Source organism: Carassius carassius, chromosome 23 (assembly GCF_963082965.1).
Source record: "Carassius carassius chromosome 23, fCarCar2.1, whole genome shotgun sequence".
Lineage (NCBI taxonomy): Eukaryota > Metazoa > Chordata > Actinopteri > Cypriniformes > Cyprinidae > Carassius > Carassius carassius.
Genome location: NC_081777.1, coordinates 23,569 through 36,482, shown reverse-complemented (window position 1 = coordinate 36,482; position 12,914 = coordinate 23,569). Strand labels below are relative to the sequence as shown.

The 12,914-nt window shown below is 39.3% G+C and overlaps 1 protein-coding gene across 2 annotated transcripts; it reads left to right on the top strand.

Annotated features, from left to right (window-relative positions):
- Positions 1-246: 246 nt before the first annotated feature.
- Positions 247-12,595, top strand: LOC132101839 (uncharacterized). Of its 2 annotated transcripts, none has more exons than XM_059507053.1 (15): positions 247-394; positions 682-829; positions 1,455-1,642; positions 1,720-1,824; positions 1,904-2,018; positions 2,149-2,284; positions 3,806-3,935; positions 6,596-6,751; positions 6,835-6,872; positions 6,977-7,006; positions 7,824-7,996; positions 8,197-8,618; positions 11,656-11,755; positions 11,872-12,121; positions 12,208-12,595. In XM_059507053.1, the coding sequence occupies exons 2-15, from the start codon at positions 698-700 to the stop codon at positions 12,270-12,272; spliced, it is 2,040 nt and encodes a 679-aa protein (XP_059363036.1). In that variant the 5' UTR covers positions 247-394; positions 682-697; the 3' UTR covers positions 12,273-12,595. The 2 variants fall into 2 exon arrangements, with proteins under 2 accessions (XP_059363036.1, XP_059363037.1); XM_059507054.1 differs by having other exon boundaries at positions 257-394; positions 637-829.
- The last annotated feature ends 319 nt before the right edge of the window (positions 12,596-12,914 follow it).

Here is a 12,914-nt window from a genome sequence, read left to right as displayed (position 1 = left end):
TTAATGTTTGTAGCCGGTACATTTTCTCAGTTTACTGGCCATTAGCAGTTGTGAGTTTTGTGTCTGTCTATGAGATTCAAAGAGGAAGCAGTATTTTGTTTGTTTTGTTTTGGGTTTTTTTTCTTTGTTGAGCTTCACGACACATTGTCTGTTCCTGGCATTCACACTGCTTGACACGTGAACACTTAACAATAGACATAAATGCCTTCACAAATCTCGCCAAGCCAGTTTGCTCCCCTCTTTTACAACAATTTACTTTCACATTGATGCTAGGAAACAAGATGTTCAGAAGTTTGGGACATTCTCTAATTTATCCAAAATATCCAAGTTACTGACAAACCAGCGATAATTAGAGTGAAGGGAAACCATTCTGAAGGCTGACAGACATCAGGAGGTCAGTGTTTCTGATTCTTTCACAATCATGACATGAGATACTTCTGCTAAAGGACTGCTAAACTGCTAAAGCAAGCTTTAACATATTTGTACAAGGTATTTTAAAATCTGAAGATTGATAAGGAAAAAATGTGTTTTCTTGTGAGGAAATCATAATAAAACTGAATTAGGAGCTTAAGTTAACGAAGATTCTATTTAGATGATTCTTGATGGTTAACACTTTGAATATATTACTGTCAGCAGAGAGAAATGTGAAGGATATTTTGTGTTTGTGTTGGTCTGGATCAGCCCGTGCACAGCAGTGATGAAGCTGGATCTGGGCTGCAGTGTTTGGTTTCTGGCCGTCATTTTGCTGCCATTTGTCCGAATCACTGCCGGATCTATTTTGGGTGCAGCTGTTAACATTGAGCTGCTTGACCAGGACAGATCCCAGCCGGTGAGACCCATCACAACTACAATCACAATATTGCTTTCTCTGTTCTGTATCTTTTCCCATGTGTCTTGATTTAAAACCTCTGATTCAGGCATAATTTATTTACCCTCTTTATTGTTCATCTGTATCATCTTTAATAATATTGTGATTGTTTTAATGAAATGAGGGTAGACATGAGCATGTTGCACACTTTAAAGCCTATGAGAATTCAGTTAGAAATTACCCAAGAATTCAATAAATTCCCATGAGTGAGTTTGTGTCTAATATTTATGTCATATGATGTATTTAAGTAATACCACATGAAAAAAGAGTGATGTTTCACTGATTATCTGCACAATCGCAAATGTGATATTGATTTTAAAAATAAAGTATTTTACTATTAACATTTAGATGCAGCTTATGCTTGGCACATTGTGTTGTGAAGAAGAAGATAGTTGAGGCTCAAACTATTTGAAAATTATTCTTTACTAAAACAAAGACAATATGTATATATATATATATATATATATATATATATATACACACAAGAACAGACAAAGAACTGAACTATCACTCATAGGCCAAACAAGGGATAAAGAGCCACAGGCAGGGCTTATTGTGTTAAATTTTTGGCGGCTGTGTGCTGCAGGTCAGGGCTCATTACAGTGTGGTGTCCAGTCTGCCGTGTCCGGCCCTGGATGAGCTGTGTAACGGAGGAGACTGCAAGGATCAGCTCAGCTCCTCTCCTCTGACAGGGGCTTTACCTTCACCTGGCTGGTGTCTTCATCAGTGGCAGAAGAACATCCCTGAACACCACACATCTGCCCTTCAGCTCGGGTGAGTGATCACGCACTCTGTCTGTGTCCCTCACCTGTGGAGCGACTGAAATCTCACACTGTGTTCACTCCCTTCAGATCCGAAAGAGCCGTGCCACTGGATTCACGAGCAGATCTGTCTGTCAGAGCTGACACTAACCGTGTTAACCAGCCTCCGTTTGTGGCTCTTCCTCCTCCAGTTAGGTGAACAGTGCTTCCCATGCCCAGAAATACTGACCGAAAATATACTGTATGTCTTAAACCTGTGCTTCTCTTGTGTCAGGTTACAAGCTGCTTGTCCTCAAGAAATCCCGGTGAATGTGATGGATTTGGATGGAGATGAGATTCGCTGCCGTTTTAAGAATACTGAACTTGGTGAATTTCTGCAGCTTAATGAAGTCAGACATCTTTACTTTACCTATATTTGCATTTGTTTCAATGAAATTGTAACATAATTTTTTTTTCAATACATTCAATATTTAATATTATGTGGTTTCTTCCCAAAATGCTTGTGTTTAACCCTGGAAGGAGACATGTACACTGCTGTATGAAGGTAGAGCCCGTCTGGGTCAGTATTCAGTTCTGATCATGGTGGAGGATTTTCCTTCATCTGATAGCAAGGCTGAGCCGCTATCCACTGTACCTGTGCATCTCCTAATAACAGGTCAGCATTTCATCTGAATATTCACAGTGAACTAATAAATTACCCTAGCTTGAAGCTGTAAAAATATTCAAAAATATAACTAATGAAAAATCTGAAATGGGCGAAACTACATCATATATACATTCTATCAGTCATATTTTTCATAATAGTTAGTAATATAGTAACATTTAGTAACAAAGTTATAAAGGTATGAAATAATTATGTTGCTTCTATAACATATCTGAAATATAGGAATTATGTGGAGAACAAATGTTCAAACAAATAAAATAAAAATGATCCAGATTCTCTCAACCAACTTCATTCACCAGTACTAAAGATGTTCCCATGTTTGCTGGACACTTGCATTAGAGCCGTGAGATCACAGTTTCTCTTCGATTGCTGACACACAATATATGATTCACTTGGCCCAATTACCTCAAGTGTCAAAGAACTCAAAGAGCAAGCATTTATCTCGGGAAAATTAATCCTAGAGGTGCGAGACAAAGAGAAAGAGGAGGGGAAAGAGAAATGAAGGGGTTAGAGGTTATTTGTTTTTGATGAAATGCAAAGCACTATAGTTGACCATATTCTTGCATGAGGGATGCATGCCTACAGTCTCATCTACAGGGATTTTACAATAATTACACATACAGTGTAATTACAGAACACACTTTAGATGAGAGAAATTGTACTGTTCTACGTACAGTAAGTACTTTAGCACATCGTACACCCACAAACTCCTAACTGATGAACTAATGAACTGATTTGTACTTCTTACATGTGCTGTGTTCTTGCTGGATGAGTGTCTATGGGAGATAGAGAGTGTTTTGTCAGAATAGTAAGAAACTGCTCTAGTACGGCAAATAAGATCATTACCAACACTGTAATACTTTCTGGCAGAGGATGCTGAATTCAACAATTGACATTATATGAAATTTAAAAAAAATAAAAAAAACCTGGCTAGGCATTCTATACTAGACTAACTGAGACTTGTCATGGCACTTGTTTACTGTTGTTGTTCTCTTGTTGACCTGACTGCTTCTATTGTTCTCATTTGTAAGTCGCTTTGGATAAAAGCATCTGTTAAATGATTAAATGTAAATGTGAATATGGTGTTGTGTTGCACAATGTTAATTGAGTTAATTGAGCATTGAGTTAATATTCAGTTGTTTTATATCTCAACCTATCTTTCCTAATCTTTTTATCTACTGTAAAATATATTTTACATTAGTGTAATATAAAGAAACCTTAAAGCTTATTGTTAAATTTCACTGTATCTGCACTCCTGTATTTATGCTATACTCTAATAGTCATACACTTTTGTAAGTGTTTTTGAATGTATCTCACTAGAGTGTAGTCTGTGTATTTGAAGGTTTTGTGTGTCATGTGACTAAAGTGATACCAAATATGAGACTAAATACATAAATGTAAAATACAAAAAGCGTTTGATTAATATATTTAAACATATAAAAAGATGAATAAGATATGACTGTTCCATGCACATTTGTAGGCAGTTTAACAGTGTGTAATGATCTATTGCAGTTGAAAGCGGAGCTGGCTGCTCAGTTGTGCCGGAGTTCACAGGGGTCAGTCCAGCAGGAGGCACTGTAATCCACGTACTGCCCTTTGAGGAGGTCCATGTCAACATTACAGTGGACTCAAGAGTACAGAGGTGAGCTGACAGCACAGGACAGTTATATCTTGTGCTGATGTCATACGCTGATTGACAGTGTAGCACACACCTACTCAACTGTCTGGTTCTCTGCCATGTTTTTCCTGTATATTTACAACGTCCACTGGATTCGAGTGCTGTCAATGTCACAGCTCAAACACCAGAAGCTCATCTGCAGACCACATCTCTGTTCATTGTCTGTTCAAGTAATAGATTCAAATTATAATTATAGGCCTATATATATATGATGAAATCGTTATGTTACATTTCTTCCCGTTGTTTTAAAGATTAAAGGACACAATCACTTTCACATATAGTCTGTAGTAACATGGTAATTGTACTAATGTTAGTGTTCTGACACTTGGAATTTTAAGATGTGGAATAAAAACCTAACCCTATTGAATAAACTTATGTTTTTGCGTGGCAGTCTCATATATACATATCTTTATTTACGTTTACCCTCTAACGTTTAACACTCATTATTCTAATTCTATTCTTAAAAAAATCTAACTACCTTTCTAATCTTTTTGTATTCTATTTTCTTTTAATTTATTATGCAATTGTGTGTATACATATATATATATATATATATATATATATATATATATATAAATATGTGTTGTGTGTGTGTGTGAGTGTGTGTGTGTGTGTCTCTGTGTGTGTGTAAAGACCTCTAACACTAGCTTGCTCTATTCTTTTTTTATTCTATCTGTTTTCTTTTTATTTATTATATTATTTAAAAGCCCATGCTACGTGTACTGTGTTAACCTAACTGAGACTTGTTATATCACTTATATATCATTGCTCTTTTTGTTGTTTTTGATTGCTTCCACTGTCCTCATTTGTAAGTCGCTTTGGATAAAAGCGTCTGCTTCATGAATGAATAATGAATAAATAATGAGTAAATGTAATGTATATATATATATATATATATATATATATATATATATATATATATATATATATATATATATATATATATATATATATATATATTTTCTTTTTTTTTTTCTTTTTTTTTTTTTTTTTGCAATTTCCAAGAACAGCTTCATTTAAATGATTGAGATGAGAATTTGGCTATTAAATATTAAATCAGTGTAATATTGATGATAGAGCTAGAGGTTTGTTTATTTATAGACAGAATTTTGTCCAAAAAAAAAAAAACATAAAATAAATGAAAAGGGCACAAAGTCAGGCACAGCAGTAATACATTCAAGGTTTTTTCAAGCGGAATTCATGTCAGAGACAGTACAGTACATTAGCAGCCCTGAACCTGGCACACACACATCGTCTGTTTGCACAATAATCGAAGTTCAGAACAATTATAGACTGCTCAATGGTTTTATTTATAAAAAGAGAGATGTGTTGTCAAGGTTCCTTTGAATCACCTCTGCCCAGATGTTCAACAGCTGTTACTGCTGAACAAAAAAATAAAAATAAAAAGACATTTTGACATTTTGAAGAAGACTGGGATGTAATCTAGATCAGGTTCTTATCCATCCTCCACCTGGTCTGACCCGAATTACTTAAGTCCAGTAAACTTAGGGCCCTATCATACACCCGGCACAATGCGATGCAAGGCGCAGTGCAAGTGTTTTCTAGTTTCAATCCGGCGCCGTTTGCATTTTCCCGTCCAGCGCCACGTTGTTTAATTAGCAAATGCATTTGCACTCATTTGTGCGCCCATGGGCGTGCTGGTCTAAAATAGAGGTGTGTTCAGGCACATTGCTGGCGTATTGCTATTTTAAAGGAGCTTTGTTATTTAAAGAGCGCGTTGGTAGAAAATGCGCCTCTGGGCGGGTCCACAGTGCGTGTTGACTTTGCTTATTACACACAGATGCGCATCACACAAACATGCCAAATATTTAAAACAAAAGGATTACAGTGTAAAAGAATATTATTTTGTAGGCTACATAAATATAAAAATGTAATGATGGATAGTCATTGTGTGTATTAGAATTAGGCTACCTATTTGCAATTCAGCCTATTACTACTTATAATGACGAAGGAAATTGGCTAATTAATTGAACAATCATGCCAATACACAACATATATATATTAACTGACTCATCGCGCGGAGCTTTGTTGGATTACTGCTTGTACCGTGGATGATCTGCTCGTGCGCTTTAACTTTGCGCACGAGCAGATCAGTTTCTTCGTTCAGCTTTTCCGACAACGAATCCCGCCATGTAAATAGTGATCCGCCATGGCGCGAGCGCATCTCGCTCTTAAAGGGACACTTTGATTGGTATATTGGATGTTACGCCCATTAGTTATTAAGACGGCACCCGTTTTTCCGTCGTTAAAATGGCAAAAGTGGATTTGGACACGCCCTGAGTGCACAAGCACCATGCGCTTTACACTTTGCGTTTAGATCGTTAAAATAGGGCCCTAAGCGTGCATGAATTAATTCCTAATTCCTTTTACTCTGATAAGTTTGCTCCATTCAGAATAAACACACTGGTGCACTGAAGTGTGTAGTCGTTATAATTTTTGATGATTCAATTTGGTTTTATGCTTTTCTAATTAATAGAAAGGAATCATCTAAATTCTCACATCATTCACACATTATGAACTCAAAAACACAAGCACCATAATACTTAAAGCTAAATAATTTATTCAGTAAATTAGTTGAAATCCCTGGTCATTTCTCAATGCAGTTTGTCTGAAATTGGTGTGACTGGTCCGCCGGGGCTCTTCATATCAACAATGGAAATAGGCCAGAATTTCCAGAGCTCCGTGAAGCTGTCCTGGGTCCGAGGTCCGAATCAGTTCGCCCATCTGCTGTCCGTTTGTTTCGCTGCTAATACTCAGAGGTAGTCAGCAATCAACTCTAATTCTTTATAAAACAAATATACAACTGACAGCTCAGTTAAACACCTTATTGTTTGTTTCACAGCCTGCAGTCTAACATCAGGTGTATATGGCTTCAGCAAAGTAAGATTGTTTAACTCTCGTTTTCCTGTTATTATTTTAAAAAACTGGCAATGGGAGATCAAATGCCTGTGATCTTTATTTCATGTAGTTTCACTCTCTTTCAGTGCAAACAGACCCTCTGCCGCCTGGAACAGGTAATAATGACGTTAGTTGGTTTTGTTGTAAATCATTAAACCTAAGCTTTACACTTCCACAATTTCAGCCTGTACTGCTTAATATGCAGAATGGTTTTGCAGATACTGTAAGCCTCAGATGTTGCAGTATTCCTAATGTCATACTGCACATAACAGTGACAGGCATCTGTAATGAAATCAGAAACAAACTAAAGCTTTATTACAGAGCACATGGACACTAAACTCACACACATCAGAACAGAGCAAAAAACACCAACCAAAACATACTCTAATGCACTGTCCTGTTGAACTATAGTGATACCTAATGTCAGCAGCAATAATGATTTGTAACACTAAAGATGTCTTCTGTTTTTTGTTTATTTGTTAGAAGTACAAAATTTATATTTAGAACCCCCCCCCGACAGATTAAAACATTCAACTGTCAGCAAATAATGTCAATGTTTGCATAATAAATTAATGATATTCTTACATCTGTTTACATTCTTAATCATACTTTGTTTGTGTTCCATCTATATATTTAACCAGCTATAGTCACCATTACAATCCAAAGGTATTGGATTGATTTTATCTTTATTCTTTTTTCTTTCTGATATAAAATTCAATATTTTATTTGAAGAGAATAAAAAAATACAAAACTTTTATAAAACCATGACACAAAAAACCTAAAACACTAGCAATTCTACCTATATCTGTTGTTTCAAAACCATCATGATTAGTTTAAGCGCAGGACTGTCTTCAGAAGTCTTACTCATCGTGTTTGTCTCACCCTCATTTCATTTAAATGTAAAGATAATTTTCATGAAAATTTCCCTGTTAGAGTTGAAATGTAAGGAGCGTGAGCTGCAGATGTCTCTAGTGCTGCCAATCTCCTTCCTGGAGAAGCTGCATTTCTCTGCTCTCCAGCTGAATGATCCGACCTGTCCAGTATTTTATAACTTAACCCACGTAACCACCACCTTCCCTCTGACGGGCTGCGGAACCAAGAGGATGGTATGAAACCTTCTCACTTAATAGATTTATTAATAAATGGAATTAATAGTAAAGTAATCTCGCATTGAAAATTTTAATCTACAAAGAGAATGAGGGTTAAAGAAGAAAGTCAATAAACACCATGAGGTGAGAATGATGCTGCTTCTGTCTTTTCATTTTAATTTAATTTGATTGTTATCTGTTTTTTTTATATTATCCAGCATTTAGGATCAGAATTGCTGTACACCAACACTTTACGAAGCATCAATCCTAACACCACTATAAGCCGCGTGGCCACTCTCATCCTGCCCCTCGCCTGCCGGATTCCTGCTCAACAAGCTAAAGGTCCAGCTTTTAAAATCTCCATTCCTGAAGAAGTGAAGACGTTTGGTGCCGTTTCTTTCTGGCTGGAGTTCCACCTTCCCGGAAAGGGTCCTATGGCCAGCAAGACTAGTCTGCCGCATTTGCGCAGCTCACCGCCAGTGCGTGGGGCTCGAGAGCTACGCGCTTCAGACCGGATGGACATGCTGGATCTGCATGTGTTCTCCAACTGCTCTTTGGCTCGAGCTGAGCTCATGGTGGGCCGCTGTGTAGAATCAGAAACAGAAGACTTAACAAATGCAAGGCCACTGCTGAACCAAGGGTTAGTAGCAACATCACTCAAAATAAAAACTATTTCTCCTGCTAATAGCATCAGTTATCGGGGCAGTCATGGCCTAATGGTTAGAGAGTCTGACTTGTGATCCAAAAGTTGTGGGTTTGAGTCTTAGGTCCTGTGGGGATTGTTGGTGGGGGGGTGAAAAAACAGTGCTCTCTTCCACCTTCAATCCCATGACTGAGATGAGACCCTTGTATAAGAACTGAACTCCAGTGGCTCTTGGTGTGTGTTCACTGCTCTGTGTGTGATCTTGGATGGGTTAAATGCAGAGCACAAATTCCAAGTATGGTTCCCCGTTATTTGGCCAAATTTCACTTTAACCCCCCCCCCCCCCCCGTTTTCCCTACTATCTTTTTTTCACTAGTAATTTGAATAAGTGTTCAAAAGAATGGAGATTTTTGCAACCACCCTGCACTAGAAAAACTAAAAACCTCAGACACCTTGTGTGGCTGCATATCAGCACCCTGGAAACCCACAACAGCCCAGCAATGCCTCATCCTCGACATGACTATTAATGTAAAGATGGCTTGTTAAGGAAAAATTTATGTCTTTATTTATTTTTTTTATGATTTCCCCCTGAATCTTATTTATTGACTTACCCTTATAGGATGTTCATTCTTAGTCTATCTGCACTGCCATAAATACATGACTGTATCATAGAGACTTCTATGCTATACGTAATAATAGTAAAAAGCAAAAGGGCACTTCTGAATATTACTAATAGTCATTTCTGTGATATAATGGGTGGAATCTCACATCAAGTTACTGTAATAAGTTCGTAGGAGGAAAGTAAGAGGACAAGGGGTCGGATGGACTGCTGACAAGTTTTTAATAATAAAACAAAAAGTAATCTTTACAAACACCAATGGTTTTATTCTGACACTAGCACACACACTATCGCCAAACACTTCTGGGTAACTCCTTCCGGTTCCATTCAGCAGTCTATCTCTCTCTCGACTGCTTCTGTCTCTCCTGGCGTTTTATATTCTCTCCACGCCAATTACTGAAACAAGAAACAGGTGTTGATCGTTTCCGTCCAAACCACTCACTTACCGTTCGTCTCCTGATTCTCTCGCGCGCTGCCGACTTTGCTAAACCACGCCCCCTGCCACATACCCCCACTGCCTGACTCAGGCCGGGGAGCCATCCGGCCTGCAGCCCCTCCCCTGTCTGATGTGTCCATCTGCAACAGAAAAGGGAGAGAAAAATCAGGAGAGTGTAACAACGGCCTGCCACACAGGGCAGCCTTTACCTGGGTAAAGGCCTGCTGACATGGCTCCGTCCACTGGACCGTATCTGGCACCTCCTTTTTAGTAAGGTCAGTCAAAGGGCTGGTGAGGTCTGAATAATTAGGAATAAACCGTCTATAATATCCCACCAGCCCCAAGAACTGCCTTACCTCCTTTTTGGTCTTGGGACGTGGACAGGTCGCAATAGCGGCTGTCTTGTCAATTTGGGGACGCACCTGTCCATGCCCCAAGTGGAAGCCCAAATACCTTACTTCCACACGCCCAATCGCACACTTCTTTGGGTTGCCGTGAGTCCAGCCCCCCTCTGCATATGCCGCTGCCAATCATTACTAAATATAATGATATCATCTAGGTAGGCAGCCGCATATGCAGCATGGGGCTGCAGAATCTTATCCATGAGGCGCTGTAAGGTAGCCGGTGCCCCGAACAACCCAAATGGAAGTGTAACAAACTGGTGTAATCCAAACGTTGTCATGAAAGCGGTCTTTTCTTTGGATAATGGAGAGAAGGGGATCTGCCAATAACCCTTCATTAAGTCCAATGTCGAATAAAAACGAGCCGAGCTTAGCTGATCAAGCAACTCGTCAACCCGCGGCATTGGATATGCGTCGAATTTCGACACAGCATTCACCTTGCGGTAATCCACACAGAACCAGACTGAGCCGTCCGTTTTCGGAACTAAAACTATCGGGCTCGCCCAGTTACTATTGGATTCTTCTATTACCCCCATGTCGAGCATTGCACCTAATTCAACTGAACTGAACTACCTTTTTCTTGTGCTCAGGTAAGTGATACGGACGGCTGTGAACTACCACATCCGGCTCCGTCTTGATATGGTGCTGAATGAGGTTGGTACTGCCCGGTAGGGGTGAGAACACGTCGGCGAATTCCACCTGTAATTTCGTTAGATCAGTGAGTTGGGACGGCGAGAGGTGATCTCCTCCTGGGGCCAGGGCGAGGGATTGTGGTTTGACATTCGCCTCTGGCCCGAGATCATCCTCTTTGCCAATCACCGTTGCCAACATCACTGATTCCGCCTCATTCCATTTTTTGAGGAGGTTGAGGTGGTAGATCTGATGTGCCCCGTTCCTATGGGACCGCATTACTTCATAATCGAGATCTCCGACTTGTCGTGCGACCTCAAACGGTCCCTGCCACTTAGCCAATAACTTAGAGCTCGACGTGGGGAGTAATACAAGTACTGTGTCTCCCGGTGCAAATTTGCGCAATCTAGTTCCCCTGTTATACAGCTGGCTTTGGCGGTCCTGGGCTTGTAACAAATTCTCCATTGATAGCCGCCCCAAAGTGTGGAGTTTTGTTCTCAAGTCCAGCACATACTGAATTTAGTTTTTGCCCTTAGATGGCCCTTCCTCCCAAGTTTCTCTCAGTACATCCAGCACCCCTCGAGGCTGGCGTCCGTAGAGAAGCTCAAAGGGGGAAAACCCCGTGGAGGCTTGTGGGACCTTTCGCACAGCGAATAACAAGGGCTCTAGCCACTTATCCCAATTCTTGGCATCTTCTTGAACGAATTTCCGGATCATGGATTTAAGTGTGCGATTAAATCGTTCGACCAGGCCGTCTCCTGTTCGTCTCCTGATTCTCTTTCCCGCTGCCAGCTTCGCTAAACCACGCCCCCCTGCCACAATTTCTTAGCACCTTTTCTCTTGATTTATGTACACAATGCTTTTTTTTTATTTATTTTTTTTATTTATTTATCACATCCTGTTTCATCTTTAATCTAGATTCATCAGTCACATGGCTCTGTTTTTCAGCTGTGTATCTGGAAATGGAACCTTGGAGATCCTGACATCAACTTCAACAGTTCGGATTTTCCGCTTATATCTCGGTGATCTGGGAATAAAAGGAGACACGGTATGCTTCATTATCTGTGTTTTTATGATGCTCTATAGGCTCTTTATATCTGTTGTGTGTGAAGGTGGTTCCTTCCTGCATGCCTGTTGTTAAACCCTATTGTGTTGTTTTTCTAGATGTATGTTGAGTGTGTAGTGCACCTTTGTGTTACCACGAAACAAACTGACAGATGTTCTGATCCCTGTACGGGAACACCAGACCCGACCATATTAGACAGCATTATGACCCGCAGCTACACTGTGCGCTCAGGGCCCGTTTCCCTCATTAAAGCCACAGAAATCAGCACTACAGCAGCTAAACCACAATCTGCTACTCCAGTCGCTCAGCCTTCCACTGGCCAGGCCACAACAGCTACTGCTTCTCGCCGTGAGTGCTTTAAAACTAACATTGCCATTGTGGACATTTCTGTTACACGGCACATTTGACAATATCTTTGCTTTTCTCTGTTTCAGCTCTGGATACTGGTGCAATCTGGGTGGTTGCTCTGTCATTGCTTGTGTTAGTGCATCTCCCTTGAGCTGTTATGATGCATTGGAGAACTTTGTAGAGCAGTTAATTGGTGACTAATCAAAATTATATTTTAACCACCATTATGATGTTTCTTTACATATCCTTGAATCACATAAAAAGCACATATTGTAGGAAATCATACCTCATGTCTTTACAGTCATTAACAAGTTTTAGGTAGCATCAAGAAACAAATCAACTCCTGCTCTTCTAATCTTTTATTTTTAAGCAACTATAATAATATTATGCCTTTTATAAACAAGAATAAATGAAATAAATCACAGTTTAATCATGTTTTCCAAACCAGTATGAAGGAATAAAGACTGATGTTTATCATAATGTTGATGTGTATCTTTTTCCTTATGATATCATGAAAGCGGACATTAACCTGGGGCTGTTGTAAAAAAAAAATAATAATAATATTTATATACACTGAACAAAATTATAAATACAACACTTTGGCTTTTGCTCTCATTTTTCATGAGCTGAACTCAAAGATCTAAGACTTTTTCTAGTATGTACACAAAAGGCCTATTTCTCTCAAATATTGTTCACACATCTGTCTAAATCTGTGTTAGTGAGCTTTGCCGAGATAATCCATCCACCTCACAGGTGTGGCATATCAAGATGCTGATTAGACAGCATGATTATT